General features: G+C 29.8%; 1 protein-coding gene across 8 annotated transcripts in view; it reads left to right on the forward strand.

Annotated features, from left to right (window-relative positions):
• LOC145246149 (uncharacterized) overlaps nucleotides 1–20,513 on the forward strand; it is a 634,197-nt gene that overhangs the window by 547,149 nt on the left and 66,535 nt on the right. For 4 of the 8 annotated variants that reach the window (XM_080107997.1, XM_080107998.1, XM_080107999.1 and 1 more), the window contains one exon: nucleotides 15,689–15,946. The exons of the other annotated variants lie outside the window; for them this stretch is intronic. In XM_080107997.1, the coding sequence (XP_079964123.1) occupies nucleotides 15,689–15,946 (258 nt within the window). The remainder of the gene's footprint in view (nucleotides 1–15,688; nucleotides 15,947–20,513) is intronic. 8 annotated transcript variants of the gene reach the window in all.

The following is a 20,513-nucleotide window of genomic DNA, read 5'->3' on the forward strand; positions in this document are numbered from 1 at the left end:
ACAGATTTTTTGTTCCGTTTTTTTAAGTTGTAAAAAACGTGTAGCTTTTAATGGATTTGAATAGTTTCTGTTATTCTAGATGTTTAACAAGTGGACCAAAACTTTTAACCTTCAGATAAGATCGTTAAAATTTGTTTTTAAACATCAAAACAGTTCATTGGGATGTTTTTTTTTTACACTCCTTAAGGGCACTTTTTATTTTTATTTTTTATTTTTGTAAATACTTTTCCAATCATAATTTCTTTTCCTTTTAAATTATTCTGAAGAGTAGGGAAGAAGCTGTTTTTCTTAAAACTGTTTTTTTTTCTTATATATAATTTATTTATTTATTTTTTTTATATATTTAGAAATTGCTGGCTCATGTCCGTTTGGAATTGTTTGTTATATTTGGTTGTTTATGTACTAGATTCTAAATTATAGTATCTTTATTTTATTTTCCCTTCTGGCAAAAAGCTCAATGTTAATTTCAATGTTTGCAAAATGTATTAAAGATTCTGTTCTTTGTCTTAAATAATTCTTATTTAGTCGCTTTTACCATTTTACTATGCTTCCTTTTCTCCTTACACCTGCATCTAAAGCTGGTTTATTGGCTTTTGCTAGGATTAATTAGACTTGCTTGTTTTTCCTAAACTATAAGTAATATCTAGCTAGGAATTTTTACATGTTTGCATGTGTGTGTTTTAAGGTTACTGGATGCCAATGTGGATTTTAAAATTAGCAATGCTGAGTTCAAATCCTATGATTTACACACTAATACTGTTAAGAAAACGTATGGATCTTTCCCAGTAGATCAAGTTTTTTTTTTTTTTTTTACTATATTGATTGAGGTATTTTACAAAATTTTATTATATATATATATATACATAAACTGTTGAGATAGACCATCTTTGTGTCATTATAAACGTTTTCTTGATTCAACCGGGGTCTTTTTGATGATTTCATTTTAAATTCTCTTTTTTCGGAGGGATTATTCGCTTGTATTCTAATTATTTATCCATTCTTAATAAATTAGATCATCTTTTGGAAATTTTGTATCATTTTGTTAAATTTTTTTTTAAAATAATGAGAAAAGTCAGTTGGCAAAAATAAAATCGACTACCCACTTAGTTATATATAAAAGACACTACTTCTGATTTCTGCAAATATTGCTAACTCTTGACTCTGATTCTCCATTTTTTCATTGGGAAGTTGGCTGAAAAAATTCTGATATTAAACATTGAAGTTAGTTTTAAAAAAAACTGAGTCCAGCTCCAAACTCATACAAGAATTCTCGACTCCGACTTTCTGTTTGTGACACAAGTAGTTGATTTTCTTTGGTTGAAAAATCTTCATAGAATTTATTTCGATAAAAATGGTGGGGGAGGTCTCTATAAAAAAAAATGTTGAGAATTTCTGGTTCTAGTTTGATTTATAAAACATTTTTTTTTATTAGAAATACATTTTTTCTGTTCACTTCTTGTTTTGTAAAAATAAGTGACAAGAAATGTGATAGTTTTGCTATTTAATGTTTTCGTGCTCCTTTCATTTTTTTATGGTTCTGCAAAATTATACTTTCAAATATGACTGATAAAAAAAGGAAATGTTTATGAGAGAAGAAAGAAAAAAGGGAGAAAAGATCTTTCATCTTCAATATTTACGTTTTATATTGGTTCTGTTTTGTATTGGTTCTGTTTTGTATTGGTTCTGTTTTGTATTGGTTCTGTTTTGTATTGGTTCTGTTTTGTATTGGTTCTGTTTTGTATTGGTTCTGTTTTGTATTGGTTCTGCTTCTGAATTTTTTAGATGAAGATTGATAATTTGGATTATTTAGATTAATATTCTAATCATGAATTTTATTTTGAAAACGTTTCAGCTGGTGTAACTTCCAACTTCGGGTGTAGTTGTCGGCAATCTGCATAGAATTTCGAATGAAACGGTTTATTTAATCCTGCCATGACCGGGTAGAACTCTTAAGTAATTGATTATTATATTCTTAGTATTGCCTGCACTGAGGATTGAACTATCAACCTCTAGAAGAGTGTTTCCTATGAACTTAATTTTACTTAGTAATTTATCCATTATGCCATAAGTTCTGTTTTATTTTGGTATTTATATAAAATATGTTGAATAAAATAATTTTGAACAAAAATAAAACAATCTAATTTGTATTGTGAAAATTGATTGTTTTTTTTAAAAAAACATAGAATATTTTCATTTTATCTGTTATTTCCATTGATATGACTTCCATTTGGATGGGATATTATTACAGATTTGACAAGGATTTCAGTTAACTCTGATTTTGGTATACTTACCAGACAGTGGTTGACTGGTTTCATCGCAACAAAAATATTTGAACTATGGCAATACCTTTATCCTTTGCCCTTCATTGGAATTGTCGCACACAGTAAAACAAAACAATTCACAAAAAAAAAAAAAAAAAAATTCTAAAATCATAAAATAACGTGTATCCATTTCTTAAATATTATATTCTTATATTTCTTTTCTGCATCATTCTGAAGATTTCAAAACAGAATCAGTTATCAGCTTCTCTTAGAATCATGTTTCATCATATGTTTGTGATAACTGAATGCACATAATAATTTGCGTTTCATGTTTTCTTATTCTAATACTTGTTGTAAATATTATTTTGTTTTATTGAACAACAAATTCGTTTATTTCATAAAACATGTCTTTTTACATGAAATACTATATTAAAAAAATATTTGTTTTTTTGTTTTTTGTTATTGAGAATTAAGTATGCCATCAGAAGCCATGCATATTCACCTGCTATTTCAAGAACTCGGATCTTTTTTAATATTTTAACTTATGCTTTCATGAACATTGTACATTTCCAAATACTATAATGTCCAACAGTGAGGCACACTGTCAAATGCATTTGTGTAGTTGATCCATTGAAAGATTCCTCTGTTACTTTCTACAGTCTATGCTGGTTTTATTAATAAGGAATTGGTCTTTTGTACCAAGTTTTTTTTCCTGGTTGACCTTTTTTGCACCTTTTCAAGGTAATCGCCATTGATCAGGTGTTTCTGCATATTTTAAAGTGTTCTGACAGTGTTCATAATTAGTTGAAATCTATTCCCCAGTTTTTTACAGTTAATAAAAGTTAATTGACATTAACTTTTATTAACTGATAATCTTCAAAACAAGAAGAAACGGCAATGCGTGTCGGTTGCATGAACCATGTAAGCTGTCCATGATGGTGTTTAATTTTTTTTAAGGTAAACATCTAATGAGTATGTGACTAAATATGCAGCAATAACATAATTTTGCAGACTTGTTAGTTGCAATCTGAAACAATATTGAAATGCATAGCTTTTGAAAAGTAATAGATGATCAACTGAGAAAACTTGATATTTGCAAATTGGAAAATTATTATATCACGCACGCACACACACACACACACACACACACACACACACACACACACACACACACACATATATAGCTATAGTCTTCCATGTGACAATGAATTTGTGTGAAACTTGCCATCAATAATGGCAAATACTAAATATAAAGGCATTCTTCATAACATTGCCGAACCGATATTTGTGCTCAATTCTGTTAAAAATGATTATATTTAACTTGCAAAACAACAAATAGTAATATTCTATTGACTTCAAACATTTTACTGTAAATAACTCCCCATCTAAGTTGGCCCTTATAAATCTGGCCTCTGTCATGGTAGCTTCTTACGTTTCAATAGCAATATGCTTTTGTTATCAAACAATGATAAAAAATAAAATAAAAAAATATTTTGTATTTTATTGCATTTGTTTTCTTTTTTTAAACATTGGACTCTAAACTTTATAATTTTAGTTTTCAAAATGTTTGAAAATCATTAATTTTTAAACTAGTTTTATGTCGATTAAACAAAAATATAAATATAGATTTGAAAATCAGTCGAAGCATAAATTTTTCTATTTTTTTCTTGGTATAATTACACTCAGTGCCAATTAGCTATTTTTTAATGCAAGTCAGCGCAAGCTACTTACAAGCCTCACAATTTGCAATATTTATTTGAAAGATAATTGCTCTGTTGGATAAAAGAAAAAAATTACAAAGAAACAAACTTTGTAAAAATTTCTGTAAAATCTAATATCACTTTTTAATGAAAATTAACAAAACTGATAATTAAATGGACTTACAAAAACAAAACAAAAAAAAACTTTATTAAGCACATAAAAAAATACAGGAACGTTATCGAAAAACTAATCTATGCACAGGTTAAATACTGACGACTAAAACAACCAGGAAAAAGTCTTCTAAAGGTATTTGATATTTATAAAAGTTGCATACATGTTTCAATCACGAAATACATTGTTGATAAAAGACAGTGGATTGTGTGAAATATTAAAATCGTAATAACATCTAATATTTACACGTTTTATGTATTCCATAAAACGTGTTTCTCTTTTATTTTTCATCATTTTTAGTGGAGAAATACATTCTGAATTACAGTGAAAGCATATTTGGATTGATCAGATCACTCACACGCACATATTTTCTTGTGTTTATATATATATATATATATATATATATATATATATATATATATATATATATATATATATATTTTTTTTTTTTTTTAGGTATATATTCCTTACAGTTCAAACTGTTACAAATAACAAGCTAAGTGAAGTTATGTTTCCGGCTTCAGAGCATATATACTGATAATTCCAATGACCAAAGGAACGAATCGATTCATAATCGTAATTTTTGTTCGTCCACAATGTTAATATTTTTTATCTTTAAAAATATTTAAAAATAAAAAAAATATTAACATTGTGGACGAATTCTTTCCTTTGGTCATCGTAATACAACTTTCCAGTGTGTGTGTGTATGTGTATATATATATATATATATATATATATATACACTCCTATAAATCCGGGTTTTTTTTTTGTGTATTGCTATTCATATTAAAAAAACACCATTTTTCTGTTTATTTAAAAGAAATTATAACTTTGTTGTATATGGATCATGGGATTGCATTCATTAGCAAAAGTTTTAGCTAATTTGCATATTCTTTTAAACATTCATTTTAATTAATTCCCTATTAGTTTTTTTTTTTATGGGATGATGATCTTTAGTTAACTATTTACATTTAATTAATAGAGATATTCTACATGATGTATATTTGTGTAATAAGTTTATAGCAAACACAAAACTCTTTCCATATATATTTATGTATACGTATATATTTTTGTTTAAAAATATTTGCCTACCAAACTCCTGTTAGTTTTTGGTCTACAGACATAAAACTTCATATATAAGGTATTTGAATCCATGCTAAACTTTATATTTGGGTTTTAGCCTGGGAAAATCGGTACAAAAATGTGAAAATAAAAAAAAGAACATTTTTTAAAATGAAATTTGCTAAGTGATGGTCGAACGCCCGCATTACGAATATGCAGGCATAATGTAGTAGCTATTTGTTTATGATTTAATTTTTAGCCTTGCAGCAAACTTGTTTTCATAGCTCAGTCATTAACGTCATAGGAAAAAAAATAAATCATAAGCTAAATGTCTTAGTTTCGATTTTCGGTGGTGGCGCACGAGTCTTTTTTTTTTTTTTTACTTTTTATATCATTACTATATATTGGGTCCAATACAATATAATAAGTACGAAATCTGCATTAATCAAAATATCATATTTAAGTATATTTTACGATCGGGCAATGTCGGGCACAATGCTAGTGTGTGTATATATATGTAGTCATCGACATGCAGTCCTGTTTCATTGTATCATAATTCATCAGTGCCGTTAGACTAGCACTTCTTACAAGCCAGGATTGAGCCTATAACAGTCAGCAGTTCTACTGATCGACCCACGGGAGCGGCGCCCGTAAATTATCTCGCCAAATATCTATTTAAACAAACATTTGTCCATCACTTTTACAGTACTCTAACCGCTTGTTTATAAACAAACAGTGAGCGTCGCATTTTTCAGCCAATTAAGTTGCGAGTGAGATTATTTATGACAGTGCTCTACCCAAAGAGAGGAGGGGGCTTAAAATATTTTATTTATATATATATATATATATATATATATATATATATATATATATATATATATATATAGTGTGTGTGTGTGTATGTGTGCATCCATTTCTGAAATATATTTCTTTTTCTCATCATCCTCAAGATTTCAACACACTGAATCAATTATCAGCTTCCCTCAGAATCCCGTTTCATCATATTTGTTTGTGATAATCCACCGTTATGCATTTCATGGTTTTCTTATCCTAATACTTGTTGCCTTATCATAACATGTTGGCAAATATTCAAAGTTTTTTCCGCATCCATTTTGATTTGTAACCTTTAACGTTTTCATACTATACGAAAATAATCATTTCATCAACAAATTACAGCATTTCTTGAATAACTTGAAAATCCAAATGTTTTTCCGTCATATCTGTTTAAAATGTTTTTATTTTCTTACAATTTTTTCATAATTTCTAAAAGAATTATTTTGTCCATTTTTAAACTAGAAAATGTATACATGCATGAGAATGTTTAAATGTTGAAAAGTCACTGAAATAAGTTCATCATTTTTAATCCTCTCGTAATATTCTTCATCATTCACCTGACAATATATCCATCTCATTCACTTTTATCCTTGAATGACTTTGATAAGTGGTGACTTAATACAAACAGAAAATTAACGATTTGATTTCTAGTGTTTTTTGCTTAAGAAACTGGAATCTTAAGAACGTATCAACCATACAAGTCATTATAGGAGCAACCGGGCTAATGAAAAAGAATTTCAAAAACTATCTGGCGAATATACCCTGTGAGTCAAGTGCAAGAGAAATACAAACAATTGCATTTAAAGAGACGGTTAGAATCTTAAAAAGACATCTCGGTTGGAGTAACTAAACTAATGGGAGAATGTTTGGCATCCGGTAGAATGCTCCATCCCCAGCAAAAACAAAGTGAAAAAAAAATTAAAACAAAAGAAAATGATTTCAGAATTTTCTCCCTCTGTTTTAATTGATGAGCTAACTTAGAGATGACGCATTTAGATATACGTGGTTATTATGTTAATAGATTTTTTTTTACATGTATGAGTAGTGTGTGTGAAGGGGAGTATTAGTTTAATGGATACTATCTCAGACTATGAGTTCAATTACACATGAATAGTGTTTGTAAAAATACAGATCCACAACCATCCCCCCTCCTCCCGAACAATGATCAAAAAAGCAACTTGTGTTCTTGATAATCACATACAACGAATGGGTTGCTCTTGTATTTTGATATTAAATAATCTCAAAGGGACTGATATGTTGGAGAATATACAAATCCAATTAATTGAAGAATTATTTAAATCATTCTTTTTTTTTTTTTTTTTTTGTATGAATCAGATGATTTTATTGTTGGTATTCATTTCTCCAATATCTTTCTAGTTAGAATTATTCCTAGAAAGACATCAGGTACTTATAGGGGGAACCACATGAAGGTTGCCAATATTCTAAGTAAAAGTATTTTTGTAGAACAAACAAGATTCGAACCTAGCACACTCAAGTTGACAGTTTGTGTCGTTAATCATCACTCTATTGTTTAAATTAGGTGTTTAAATTAAATAGCCTCAAGGGAGTTGATATGAAAATTCACCCTCAATGCCAGTCAAAAAAAAAAGTACTTTTTTTTTTGAAATTTTTTTTTTTTATTACAATGGTTCGAAAACAAAATCATTTCATGATGAAAAGATTAACAGAAAATGGTGATATTTAAGATTCCAAGGAGAACACAAAAACTTGAATGTTTTTTTTAATTATTTTTAGGGTTTTTTTTTTTAATGAAATTTTAACAATAGGAATTGATACACATTTCCAGCATTAAATAACTCATTAAAGGGTTGATATGCCATAGAAACAAAACATAAGTCTAAAAGAAAGTCATTTTTGTAATGAAGAAAATTCACTTTTCTATTTATTGTAAAGCTTTGAAAATGTTCAAATAAATCTTAGAACAGTTGAAAGTGTCAAGAAAACTGGAAGAATATTGATTTATCTTTTTAAAATAATGATGGATCGGTTTGTAAAAAAAATCCTAATTGCTAGAAGAATGAGATTGTTTAAATGCATTCGGTGATAATCGGAAGAAAGGTGCAGATAACATATTGGCTTCATTAAAATAATTGTTTTAAAGAAAAAAGTTAAGGATTTTGGATTCTAAAATTATTTTTATGGAGGAGGTTTAAAATAAAAGACTGTAGAAAGCAGACAATTTGGCAAAATTAATTTATGGGAAGAGGAAAGAATCCAGAATATTTAAGAATCTTGAATAATTGAATGGAATTTCCATATCACGAGTTATCAAACCAAAGCGTGCATGGATTTTTGTATTTTTTAAATTCTTTGAACTATTGTTCTCGTGTTTCGGTGTAGGTAACCTCTGACTTGTTTCAGGTGTATCCTGTCAAACTTGAGAATCTGCATTGAATTTCAAACAGAATCCTTTATTTAATTCACAGGGGTAGCATGAATACAGTTACGGATTACTTCAGACTTTTATCCAGTCATGGTTGATGGGACGAGAACATGCTACCTCTGTAGATTAAATAAAAGGTTATGTTTGACAGAAAGATTCTGTTGTATCTTTTGTGCATGTATACATATTCTGTACAAGAAAAGGCATATTTTTATATCTGTATGTGTACCCAGTGAAAACTAAGGAATTACCAAATCTATATTTACAAATGTTGCATGTTCTGATTTAGAATGACTTCGAACTGGTTATGGTTACAAAAATTATTTTAATATTCATTCGATGAGAATCATCAATTATCGTTTAGCTGAGAAGGATGCGGCAGATGATTGGCAAACTATACAACTACGGGACATGATGATGAAATAATAAAGATTGAAATCAAAGTTTGTAAAACATTAAAATTATTGGCAAACGTTATATGATCTATTACGTTAATAAAATAAAATTGATTTTTCCATCTAAATTCGGACACAATAGGTGTATAAACACAGGTGCTACATATAATTCCAATATGATCAAGTTGCCTGCCAATAACTGGTACTATTTTCAGAACATATAAAGATAAACAATTAAAACGGCTTATCTTTTGATAAGTTTGCATATATATATATATATATATATATAATCCCCGAAACAGTATTCCATGGTAAACAACTGATGATCCCTTAAAAAATAAATTATTACTGGTACTATAGTGAATTCGAGAGAGCAAGTTGATGCAGTGAGTGCAGATAATTTAATGACTTACTGACTAAATGGTTTTCTAACGAATGATAAAAAAAATTTTTTTCTATGTATAGTTTTAAAGATTAAAAACTTGCAAGGCTATATATATATATATATATATATATATATATATATATATATATATATATATATATATATAATTGACTTAACATTTAACATAAAGTGTGTTAAGTACGATCTATTATAAGGAGGATTTTGTAGTTTGCTTAAAGCATGGTGTGAAAGGGCTATGGAAAAAAATGCAGAATACAATAATAACTATCATATCCCTAGACTACTAATGTAATATATAATAGTTTAATAAAAAAATAATTACATCTTAATGTGAGTATGTGCACGTGTATTTGCATGTAGGTATGCATATCTGTACACACATGCACATCAATATGTAATTTTTTTACTAAACTATTATATATCATTAAATTAGTAACCGAGGGATATCATAGTTATATTTTGTATTAAAAAAATTTTTTTCCATGTGACATGCACACTTCTCTGCACAAGAGAAACCACATCTCAATTCTTGGCTACACAAGGGAAATAACTCAAATTGGTTGTTTCTCTTTTACCTTTTCTGGACGGTTATTTATTTTATTTATAAGCAAACTGCAACAGTAAGTAATAAAAAAATAATTTAAAACAATACTTAAGATTTACCAAATTCACAACCTTACTCAAGAAATTGACTAAATAATATGCAAACCAACTCGGTTGCGGGACTGATGCCTGGTTGCTACTTCCGGGAGCTGACTCAAACAAAATTTAAACTTAGTGAGCTGTTTATGCTTCCTTTTCTCTCGTGACAAAGAGCTGCCTTCTCGGAAAATTTAGGGAAATGTACACATATACCATCTTGTACACACACTGTTAGTAAATAAAAAATGTATAATTTTAAAAATATTGAAATAACTTCAATAATGTCATTCTTTACTACATATATCGTTACCACAAACTGCATTGTCATAGCCATCAAACACATCCCTTTCACAATTTATTATGATTAATTATTGATATCGCTCTATTAGAAATCAAGCTTTTTGTTTCTCCAATATTCCAATGTTGAGTGATTGTTTTTTTATATATGTTGTAGACTTTGTTTATATAAACATGTGCAAACATGTTTCGGCTAATATCTTTTTTTTAGGCAGAAACCATGTCTTTGCTCTAACCACTATCAGTTTGGCCTGACAATAGTTCTGTCTATAAAAATGCATTAACCGAAATAAGCCAGCATATATGTAGCCAGAATGCTTGTATAAATGAAATCTATGATAAAATAAAGCTCTATTTGTTATGGAGCACTATTATATAAGCAGTATATTTGAAGGATTAACTCCTATAATCAACGTATGTATATTCATAGTATGTTTATTTATACAAAAATTATTTGCTACATATGTGCATACATGTTTCTGCTGCAAATTCTTTAGAAATGCAACATCATCAGGTTGGATCCTGACAATGAAATTAGATTTTAGTCATTCTTTTATACAAAATTTATCTGTTATTTGAAAACGAATGGAAAATAAAGATATTAAAAGGGGTAGAAAAAATTTTAAAAATAAAAAAAGGGATAGATTAAGAGAGTGAAAAAGGGGTTAACCATCTCACACAATCATAAACTTACAAGGTCTATTTATATAACTATGATGCATACATATACATATATATACATATATGTATCTGTGAATGTGTGTGTGTGTGTGTGTGCGTGTACATTTCCCTATGCCATAACTCTCTCAATTTTAAATCTACAGACTCGAAATTTGATATTTAGGGTACTGAGATTTGGGAAAATCTTTGTAATCCGTTTTCGGCTAGAAATTTGGCTGTTTAAAATTTAAAAACTCTGCCAAACTCCTCTGCCAATTTTGAGTCTAAACACTTAAAATTTTAGATATAGATTCCTTGAACATGGATCTAACTTAATAACTTGATTTGAGCCCCAAACAATAAATGTTAAGGGATCATAATAGGAGTCAAAGTTTAAAACAATTTGACCTCTGCTGTCTCTACCAAATTACTCAGACAATTTCTGGTCTAAATATATGAAATTTTACATAAAGGGTATTCAGAGATGGGGCAAGATTTTTAATTGGTTTGGGTCGAAAAGTTTTAGTTACCAATATATAAATATATGTATGTATGTTTGCGTGTCTGCCTAAAACTTTCGACAGAGGCGACGGATTTTACCACGATCATATTGTTTTGAAGTTCGATCTTTCAGATGACAAATATCGAAAAATTGGCTAAAAACATTAATATTTTCACCTTCAACTGGGCACCTTTCAACAGGGGAGGGAGTTGCTTTTTTCACTGATATTTTCGAAAGTCATCCTCTCCTTTCGATTGTCTAGCCTTAATTTAAACCTACGTCACTTCCGGTTTGGCGGTGCTCGTAACAGCAAAGATGTCAGGTTTTTTCTTGTTCTTTTCCTCCTTTGCGGTATGGGTTCGAGCCTGCCTTCTTACTACCACTTTTTTTTTTTTTTTTTTTTTCTCAACATACACATCCAAACACCCGGGAAACGCCAGGCTAAAATGCTAGTTCGATTTTCTATTTGATGTATCACATATATATGATCTATCTGCAAGCTTGCAAAATCTATATAAATAAAATGTGTATGTGTCTACCTCTCTGTGTGTAAGTATTTAACCGATAAACTCTTAAACTACTAGTCACATAGCACTAAGATTAACAGAAAATAATAAACATAGACTAAGACTGGTTCATAACAAGTAAAATCTTTGTTTGGATGAACAACGCGTACAGACATATATCAGCAAGTTGAAATGCAAAATGTTCATTACAACTTGCCAACATTTTTACTTTCTGCGCATGCCCAAATTGAATTCATTTCTTCAAGTCATTTAATAAACTTTTCTTGCATATCTCTTGATAGCTACATCAGTAAGAGACGTGGCTGGAGTGCTAAGTGTTTTAGTTTTGATTCTGGCTGATGGCACCCAAGTATTTATTTTTCTTTTAAACTTTTGAAATCAGTATTATATATATTTATTTATTTTTTTTCAATAGAGAATTGGCTCTGTAGTCATGAGTACAAAATCTGCATTAATAAAAATATATTTAAGCATATTTTTCAACCTGACAAGCCGGGGCACCGCCCCACTAGTATATAATATAATAATAGCAATGGCATTAACACTAGGTGGGTTGAACCAGCTTCCATATGAAGGAGGAAGTGTCAAGGGAACATTAAATTTCTACAGAGTGGAATGATAAAATCGTCACCCTAAAGAAAGCAATAGTACAGCGTTATTTGAAGACTTATTGAAGAAATCAATTCAGGTAACTTGATTATGTAGTAGAGCTGACATCTATTCTATGTAGCCGCCTTCAGCCTCGATAACCACCTCGATACAGGTCCAGAACTGGGAGCATGCCTTTTTTCACAAGCGTCGGCAGGAGCTCAGCAAATACTTGATGGATGGCAGCGATTAGACTGGCTTTGGTATTGTGGAAGGTCATGTTGGTGATCTTCTCGACATATGACCCAACAAAGTAGTCCAGTGGGTTCAGGTTAGGGGAGGAGGGGGTCAGTGAGAGAAGGGTATGAAGTTGTAGTACTCCTTGTGAAGCCAAGCTTGGGTTTCTTTGGACGTGAGCCGTTACTAAGTCCCGCTGCCACACCCAGGGTCTACCAGCGGCTACTTGATGGTCCTACTGTCAGAACTTGAGTCAGTAGAGAGCATGAGTTGTACAGCGGCGCATCTCCGATCTCGCTCGTGGAACATTGTGTGACTTTCAGACATGATAGAAAGCTCCTATCGCTCTTGGGATTTGTACACAACTGACCAACTAGTAAATGGTCTGCAACAAAAAAAAAGAAAACCGGTTTTCATCAAACGGAAATGGAATCATGTCTTTTCTAGGGCGATAATTTTATTGTTTCATCCAGTATGTGGTTTCCAGTTGCATGTAAGAATACATAATAGAAATACAAATAAAATTCTCTTAAATATTTTAAAACTCTTGATTTTTTTTTTTAGATTTCTAAATTAATACAGTTTATTCTGTAAATGTTCTGCACAAGTTCTATTTTTTTCTAACATGATTCTTAAAAAAAATTGTTTGGTGTATTTTTAAAAATCTTTCTTGCCAATAAATTTTCAGTTTGAAGGAGTTATATATAAAAATTGTTACATATTTAGAAATCCCATGAATAATTTGAAATTTTTTCCATTTTTATAATAAATACGTTTTATTTCATTTTTAATTAATTTTTATACCTGATTTTAATATTACATCCCAGGTACGCAGGATTTAGTACAATATTTTATGAGGTTTTCATAGTGTTTTTTTTTTTAAATAGCATAGTATGAATTCATTTCTTTTAATTATTTCATGTAAATATGCTTGTGTAACTTGTCAAAATATATAGACTTATCCCTTCTCTCTCTCTCTCTCGCTATAACCCTTTCTCTCTTTTTCTATCATTTCTTTTCCTTGCTCGTTTTTGGCATTTTTCTTTTGGTATAGTTAGTAGATATTGATTCTGTTTGCATGTCAGTAACAAAAAATAAACTTGCTCAAATGTGTAATTTCCTCGAATGCTTGTTTTTTTTTTTTTGTTTTTTTTTTTTTAAATTTTTAATGTTAATTACATTTTCCGTTCACTGTGTGAACCACCATTTAGTTGTATATTGAACGAAAAATAACTATTGAATCAAGGTCACTTTTAAATAGCATTTTTTTTTTATATTGAATAAAAGGGAATTCTATTCTGAGAAATGTCTTTGAGTCCTCATCAATAATCTGTGAAAAAAAAAAAAAAATAGACATGTCATAAGCATAGATATTCGTGAAGAAGAAGGACTATATAACGTTTTCCTTTTTCACTGTCCCCACTCCCTCTATTAATATTTTAGCGCCAATTATTTTCATTTATATCAACTCTGTCATCTCATGACATTTTTTCATAGTCACTTTTTTCGATGTTTGAATCAATTCATGAATATCGTTTGATTTAATGAATTGGTTTGACCTTTCGTTATTAATGTGTTAACCATGACCCATAATCGTTCTTTGCAATTGCTGCCATAAGTCCCTGTATTAGAAGTGACTTGCTGCTTATCCAAAAGCAACTCCAGAGTTAAGCAATTGGAGATCCATTTGATGAAGTAAATAAAATCTACTTTCATTCTTCTTGAAAGCTTATACTAGTTTCCCTTGGAGGGATGAGGTGGGTCACAAGGGATCAAAGCGACTTTGTACTTCACATGACAATCTTTTTCTTACATATGAAGAAATTAATCGGTCTTGATACCAAGCCAATCTTGGTACAGGTTTGAAGTATGAAAACTTTGTTCCATCCATAACTAGAACTTTACTGTAAACGACAACCACAGGATCTGTTGCTCAATCTTGCGCACAATGTTGTTTCAAACTGCTGGATTGATTCTCTCATGCAATCAATCAGTTTGGCTGTACACTTCTTTGGGCATTTTCAATGGCTTGAATGATTTTTTGCAAGCCGCAGTGAGTTTCTCTACTGTCCTATAGTTCTCAAAATGGTCCACCTAATTCTTGATGTTTCTCTTGAGATCAAACTTTTTCAAATTTGAGCTGATGTCCAAAAATGTTTTGCACTTTCTTGAGAGAACCTTTTTTTTTTTTTTTTTTAAACGAAATATTTCATGCAGTATCTTTGAAACTCTCAGTAAGACCCACTTTTGTTCACAGGTGTTACTTTTACCATGTTCTAGAAAATGAGGGTCCTTGATGAATTTATGGAGAATAGAAGACAGTTGTGCATGGAGTCGATTTTTTGCTTGTTTATTGGTCACCCCATATGTAGATAAAGTCAACAATATTGATGATATACTACAATTAAATAGATAATTAGATAAAGTCAACAATATTAATAATATACTACAATTAAAATGAAATCATTGAGAAATAGATGCTAAGAACTGAAGGAATGGTGACATAGTTTGTGTTAGACACAGACATCAAATCTTCTCTTATAAGTTAAAAAAAATATATTTTTAAGGACACGCAGAAGATATAATATTTCAACCTTTTAGTGTTAATATGATACTATTGCAATTCATGTCATATTTATACAATATAATTATATAATATGTGTGTGTGATTCTTTTCAGGTTCATAAAATTAGATAGACATGCTTTCAAGAATAAAATTAGATAGACATGCTTTCAGGTTCATAAAATTAGATAGACATGCTTTCAAGAATAAAATTAATTTATTCCAGTTAGAAGATTTATTTATTTATTTATTCATTTTTTTTCCTTTCAATTCATATTTTAGTTTCTTCGATTTTCCCAGATCCGTTGGTCATCTGGTTTCTTTTCATTTTTCTTATTTATTTTATTTATATTTTTAAATTCTTAAAAACATTTTATTCATTACATCATTTTTTTTTTTTTTTTTTTTTTTACTTTCAATTTTTGTTTTCCCTGTCAGTTTGATAAAGATGAAAAAGAAACCGATGAGTTAGAATATCATGATGCCCAGGACTTCCCACCCGCCATGGGTGATTCTTGGGTGGAACAAGTGCACAACTTCACAGAGATTGAGGACTCATCACTTGGTCTCTCCCAGGACTCCCTTGAAGGACTGTCCTGGTCACATACTGACAATGGCCTTGCCCCAGACAGTCCAATTCCCTATGGTTGCTGCTTCGACGAGACTAGGTTGCACTTGGTCGATCATGACCCAGATGTATGTATCTAGAATAACTATCCAACAACTAGTAATAACACAAATACAATTTTCGACTTTTTTTTTTTTTTCAATCCTGGTATGGTTGCGCTTTTTAAGAAAATACTTATTAATTTCTGCTTTTCTCACTCTAACTGAATCTCACCGTTTTTTGGTGGCATGGCGTGCTGCTGCATGCTGACCATTCCACCTTTATCTGTCCGCATTCCCAAACCTAACCCTAATCCTCACCCTTTTTAACTTATGTGTTTTTCATGAGCTCACTCATTCAATTAACATTGGTCATCAAAATACTCAGAGACATTTTTTTTAACTTTATATTTTCTTATAACGAAAGGCAACATCACCAAAACTTTAATTTCTTTTGAATTTTATGTTCACCGATTTGGTTTTTTTCTTTTTGTTTTTAAAATGATGTACAAGTTTATTTGTGCCTCAATCACATTTCCATTTTTCTTTTCTATTTTTACCAAAACCAAATAAATTTGTATTGTTTTTTTTTTGTTTGTTTTTTTTTCTTATATACTTTCCTCAACTCTCTTAAAGAATGAAAGTTTTACAAACGAGAATCCAAAAAGGTTTCTTTAGATTGGATCCGTTGTACAAGACAAATTCCTATTTTTGTTTGCATCCAGGTATACCATTTTATTATCAAATCTTTTACCATTAAGAGAAACTTCAAAAGCTCAACAGGAAAATGCAAAAACTTGTTTCAAGGTCTTTTACCCCCCCCCCCATCTAGATTTCTAATTCACCAACCATTCAGTATGGATTCCACTTACTCCACACTAATGACACCCTACCCCTTTCTATTTTACTGTATTTTTCTCTGTTCCGCATGTATCGGTTGTGTGTGTGTTGGGGGATGGGGAAGGAGTGAAATGCTGTTCTCAAAAATAAGAATGATTATTATTCAATGGAATAATTTAAGGGATGATAACCTGTATTTGATCTTCGAAGTATTGATTATTATCTGTAACAGCAAGCATACAAGTCTGTACGTTGCTCTTGAAACATTTCTGATCAGATCTTTACTAGAAGTGGTGCAGATGTTCACACGCATTTCAAAAATAAAGAAATAATATGACCTAAAACCGGAGGCTACACAACTACTACAATGGTCAAAAGTTCAAAATTTTATTCAAGATTTTCCAGGTTAATTTGTCTATTTTTATTGTGGACCTGTAAGGGTTTAGAAGAAAGAGACAATTTGGTATTTCGTGGAAATGAATCGTATTGAACAGCAAAGCAGATGCAACAAATAAAGATAAGTGGTTTTATATTAGTCCGATTCGCAAGTGTGCATGTCTTGTATACAATATCAAGAGGCATATTTTTTCTGATCGAGTAAAAGGAAGAGTTCATTGTAATCCATAAGGTGAGTACTACAAGAGTTGTTTTAGAATATTTCATGCCAAAAAATAATATCTCTAATCTCTGTTTGGATGCTTTCACTTGATTGCAAATTGAGATGTAGGGTTGATTTTTAATGTGGATAAAATCCAACTCTCTAAAACGAGTAATCTGGATTGTGAAAAAAGATAAAAATTGTCACTCTTTAAAAAGATCCATTCTTCTCTTTCTGACCAAGAAAAGAAGAGATATTATATTTTGATTGTAGTCTGAGTCAACAATTGTATACTGGCCACTATTTCAAGCACAACTAGGAGGAGGAGGGTTGTGTTCATACCTTTGAAAATCATATGAGTGTGTAATTAAACACTATAAATCCAATATTGAATTCAATGGTTCACAACGATATTCATTAGGGGCAATCTCTTTGAAAATTATTGGATTTAACATTAAATAATCAGAAAAGGAATTATCAAACATTTTTTTCTCTGACTGAAGTAATCCTAGTGAAAATAACTTTGTTTCTTAGTTATTGGCGAATCAAAACTTAGTTTGGCACAAGACTACAGAAGCAGAACCCCCAGTGAGAATCAAATGCACACTATATTTAATTCCTATATGAAGCAAGCTTCACCACTGTCAGTTTAAATAAAAAGTGCATTTTTGGCTACCAAGACATGGATTGTATTTCATAGAAGATACCAAAGATATATGTAAAGCAGCATGGCTCATTTAGTTTAACCAACAAACTTCATCATACTTGTCAACCCTAACATGTTTTTTTTTTTAAAGTTAGGGTAGTAGAAAAATTAAAATTGATGGTAGACTGCAAACTTGAAGATGTACATGGACATAATGTAATCTGAAACATCTTTCAATTTAGTTTGATGAGAATGCATTCAATATTTCTATCAAGTCATTATTTGACATCTTCTACATTTTAATTAAACACTAAAACACCCATCAACGCAACAAGTTTTCATTTCACAATAATTTGACATTTTTGAAAGAAAATGAAAAGTACACTCTTAACCATTATGTCTCGTATAAATAAACTTGTAAAAAAAACCTGCTCCCATCTTCTTGCAAGGATTCATATTTACATTTTAATACTCTGATATTGCTATCTACAACACATGATAATATTTGCATAAAAATGTTCCTTTTTTTTCTTTTTTTAGATAAATGCTTGTACTATGTTATTTACTTTAATTAGCTTTTTTTCTATGTTGTAAAAGAATTTAAGATTTTTTCGTTCTCATTCTTATGTAATTTTATATACCAACGTTCTTAAGTGCAATGTTTTACTAGTATTATTATATTTATTATATATTAAAAAAAAATAATATTAATGCAATAGTAACTTGATTGTGTCTGCATTTGGTTGAGGAATTTTGATCAGTGTCATTAGAGTGTCATGAATTTAACAGCTGTACTGTTTTTAAATCTCCAAAATAGCTACATGGTAAATAGCTGATGATCCCCCGTTTTTCTATTTCTCAATATAAGTTTTCGCTGCTGTATACTTGAATCTCCTTATATGATCGTGAATTGTCCAGCAGTAAGTTGACTTATGCAAGTGCTAAATCGGCAATATGTTCAACTTGGTATCCGTGTGGATTTTAGCTGCACTTTTTTTGCTTATAAATTATTCAAAGTTTCTAAATCTGTAGAATACGAAATGTATGACATAAATCAATATTTTGTAATCATGCTAAAAAAAATCCAACGTCGACACACACATATATATATATATATATATATATATTACTATTTTATAAGTAAAATAGAATAATAAATATATAATATTTGTTTACGTCCAAACAAAATATGGGTGATTTTCTAAGGCAAAAGATCTGCAAGGTTGAAAACACTTATTAACCATAGTATCATTCAAAAAAAAATCTACATATGTTTAAAAGTGATTAAATTAATGCATAAAGTGATCTAGGACTGCGTAGCATAATGATTAACACACAAGACCATAATCCATATGATCTCAGGTTCGATTTCTAGAAACAGTTAAGTGACACTGACAAGAGGTAAGACCCAGAAACATGCATGTCCGTAGATTACTATTTATAAGTAAAATAAAATATCTCTCTCTCTCTCTCTCTCATAAATATATATATATATATATATATATATCGATAATGCTAAAAATGCATTTAGCTTAAACTGTTTACTGCAGCCTCACAATTTTCACCCAATCATCAGAAATGTTGTGTATCATTTGGTATCAAACAAGGTGAGATCGGAAGAGATGAGTTATCTCCACATGTTTGTTATTTTTTTGTTAAATATTAATATTTTTAACCTTATTTACTGTTTTAATTTTTTATTTGATCACTAATAATTATTTTTATTTAGCATTTATTTACTTAAATTTTATATATTATTTGTTCATCAATAGAAAATTGTTTTTTATTGTATATGTTTTATTAATTTATCTAAGCTTACATGTATGCTTATAGCTAAGTAAATATTTGTCTTGATTTAGTTATAATTTACTTTATTTTTAATAAATCAATTTAGTTTTGAAGTGTATGATTTCATATCTTTCCTCTAAGCATAATTTTATCAACTTCCTGACTCAAATGCATCGCACATTAAAGTTTTTTTTTTATCTCTTTGCAAAACTTAATCATATTATGCAAAATCAAAAACAAAAACAACAATTACCCTCCTCTTATTCTTTCTTCCGCTACTCCCCTGTCTGAAGATACTGGCTTTCTGATTTTAAACATGTTACTTTTGAAAGCAAACTTTTCAAGAAAGTGATGTTTAATTTTGGAAAACGAAGGACAAAGAGAAAGTAAGAGGTTTAGCCGTTAAACACAATCAACCAAAACATAATTTATTTTGGGAATATCTGATACATTCATTTTTGGCGTTATTTAATGTTGCTTTGGATGTGACATTAGCTGTTTAGACATTTCTTGATTAGAGGGCAATTATTTTTTTTTTTTCAACAATAACTATTACTTTCACTATGAAATATTTTGTGTTTATTATTGATTGCATGTTATCCATTTTAGTATCTATTTAATGCTTTGCCTATTGATATTTTTAGATAGTCTATTGATTTTAGAGTAACGTTTATTTATTCTAAAGAATATCCTGTCAATTTGTGTTTACCTCATAATGAGGTGGATTGAACCAGATTATATTTCGTTTTCTATTTTTGTTTCTTGGCCAAGATCAAAGTGTAGTA

Source organism: Euprymna scolopes, chromosome 23, assembly GCF_053919585.1.
Source record: "Euprymna scolopes isolate OS-2025 chromosome 23, ASM5391958v1, whole genome shotgun sequence".
In the NCBI taxonomy this organism is placed as follows: domain Eukaryota; kingdom Metazoa; phylum Mollusca; class Cephalopoda; order Sepiida; family Sepiolidae; genus Euprymna; species Euprymna scolopes.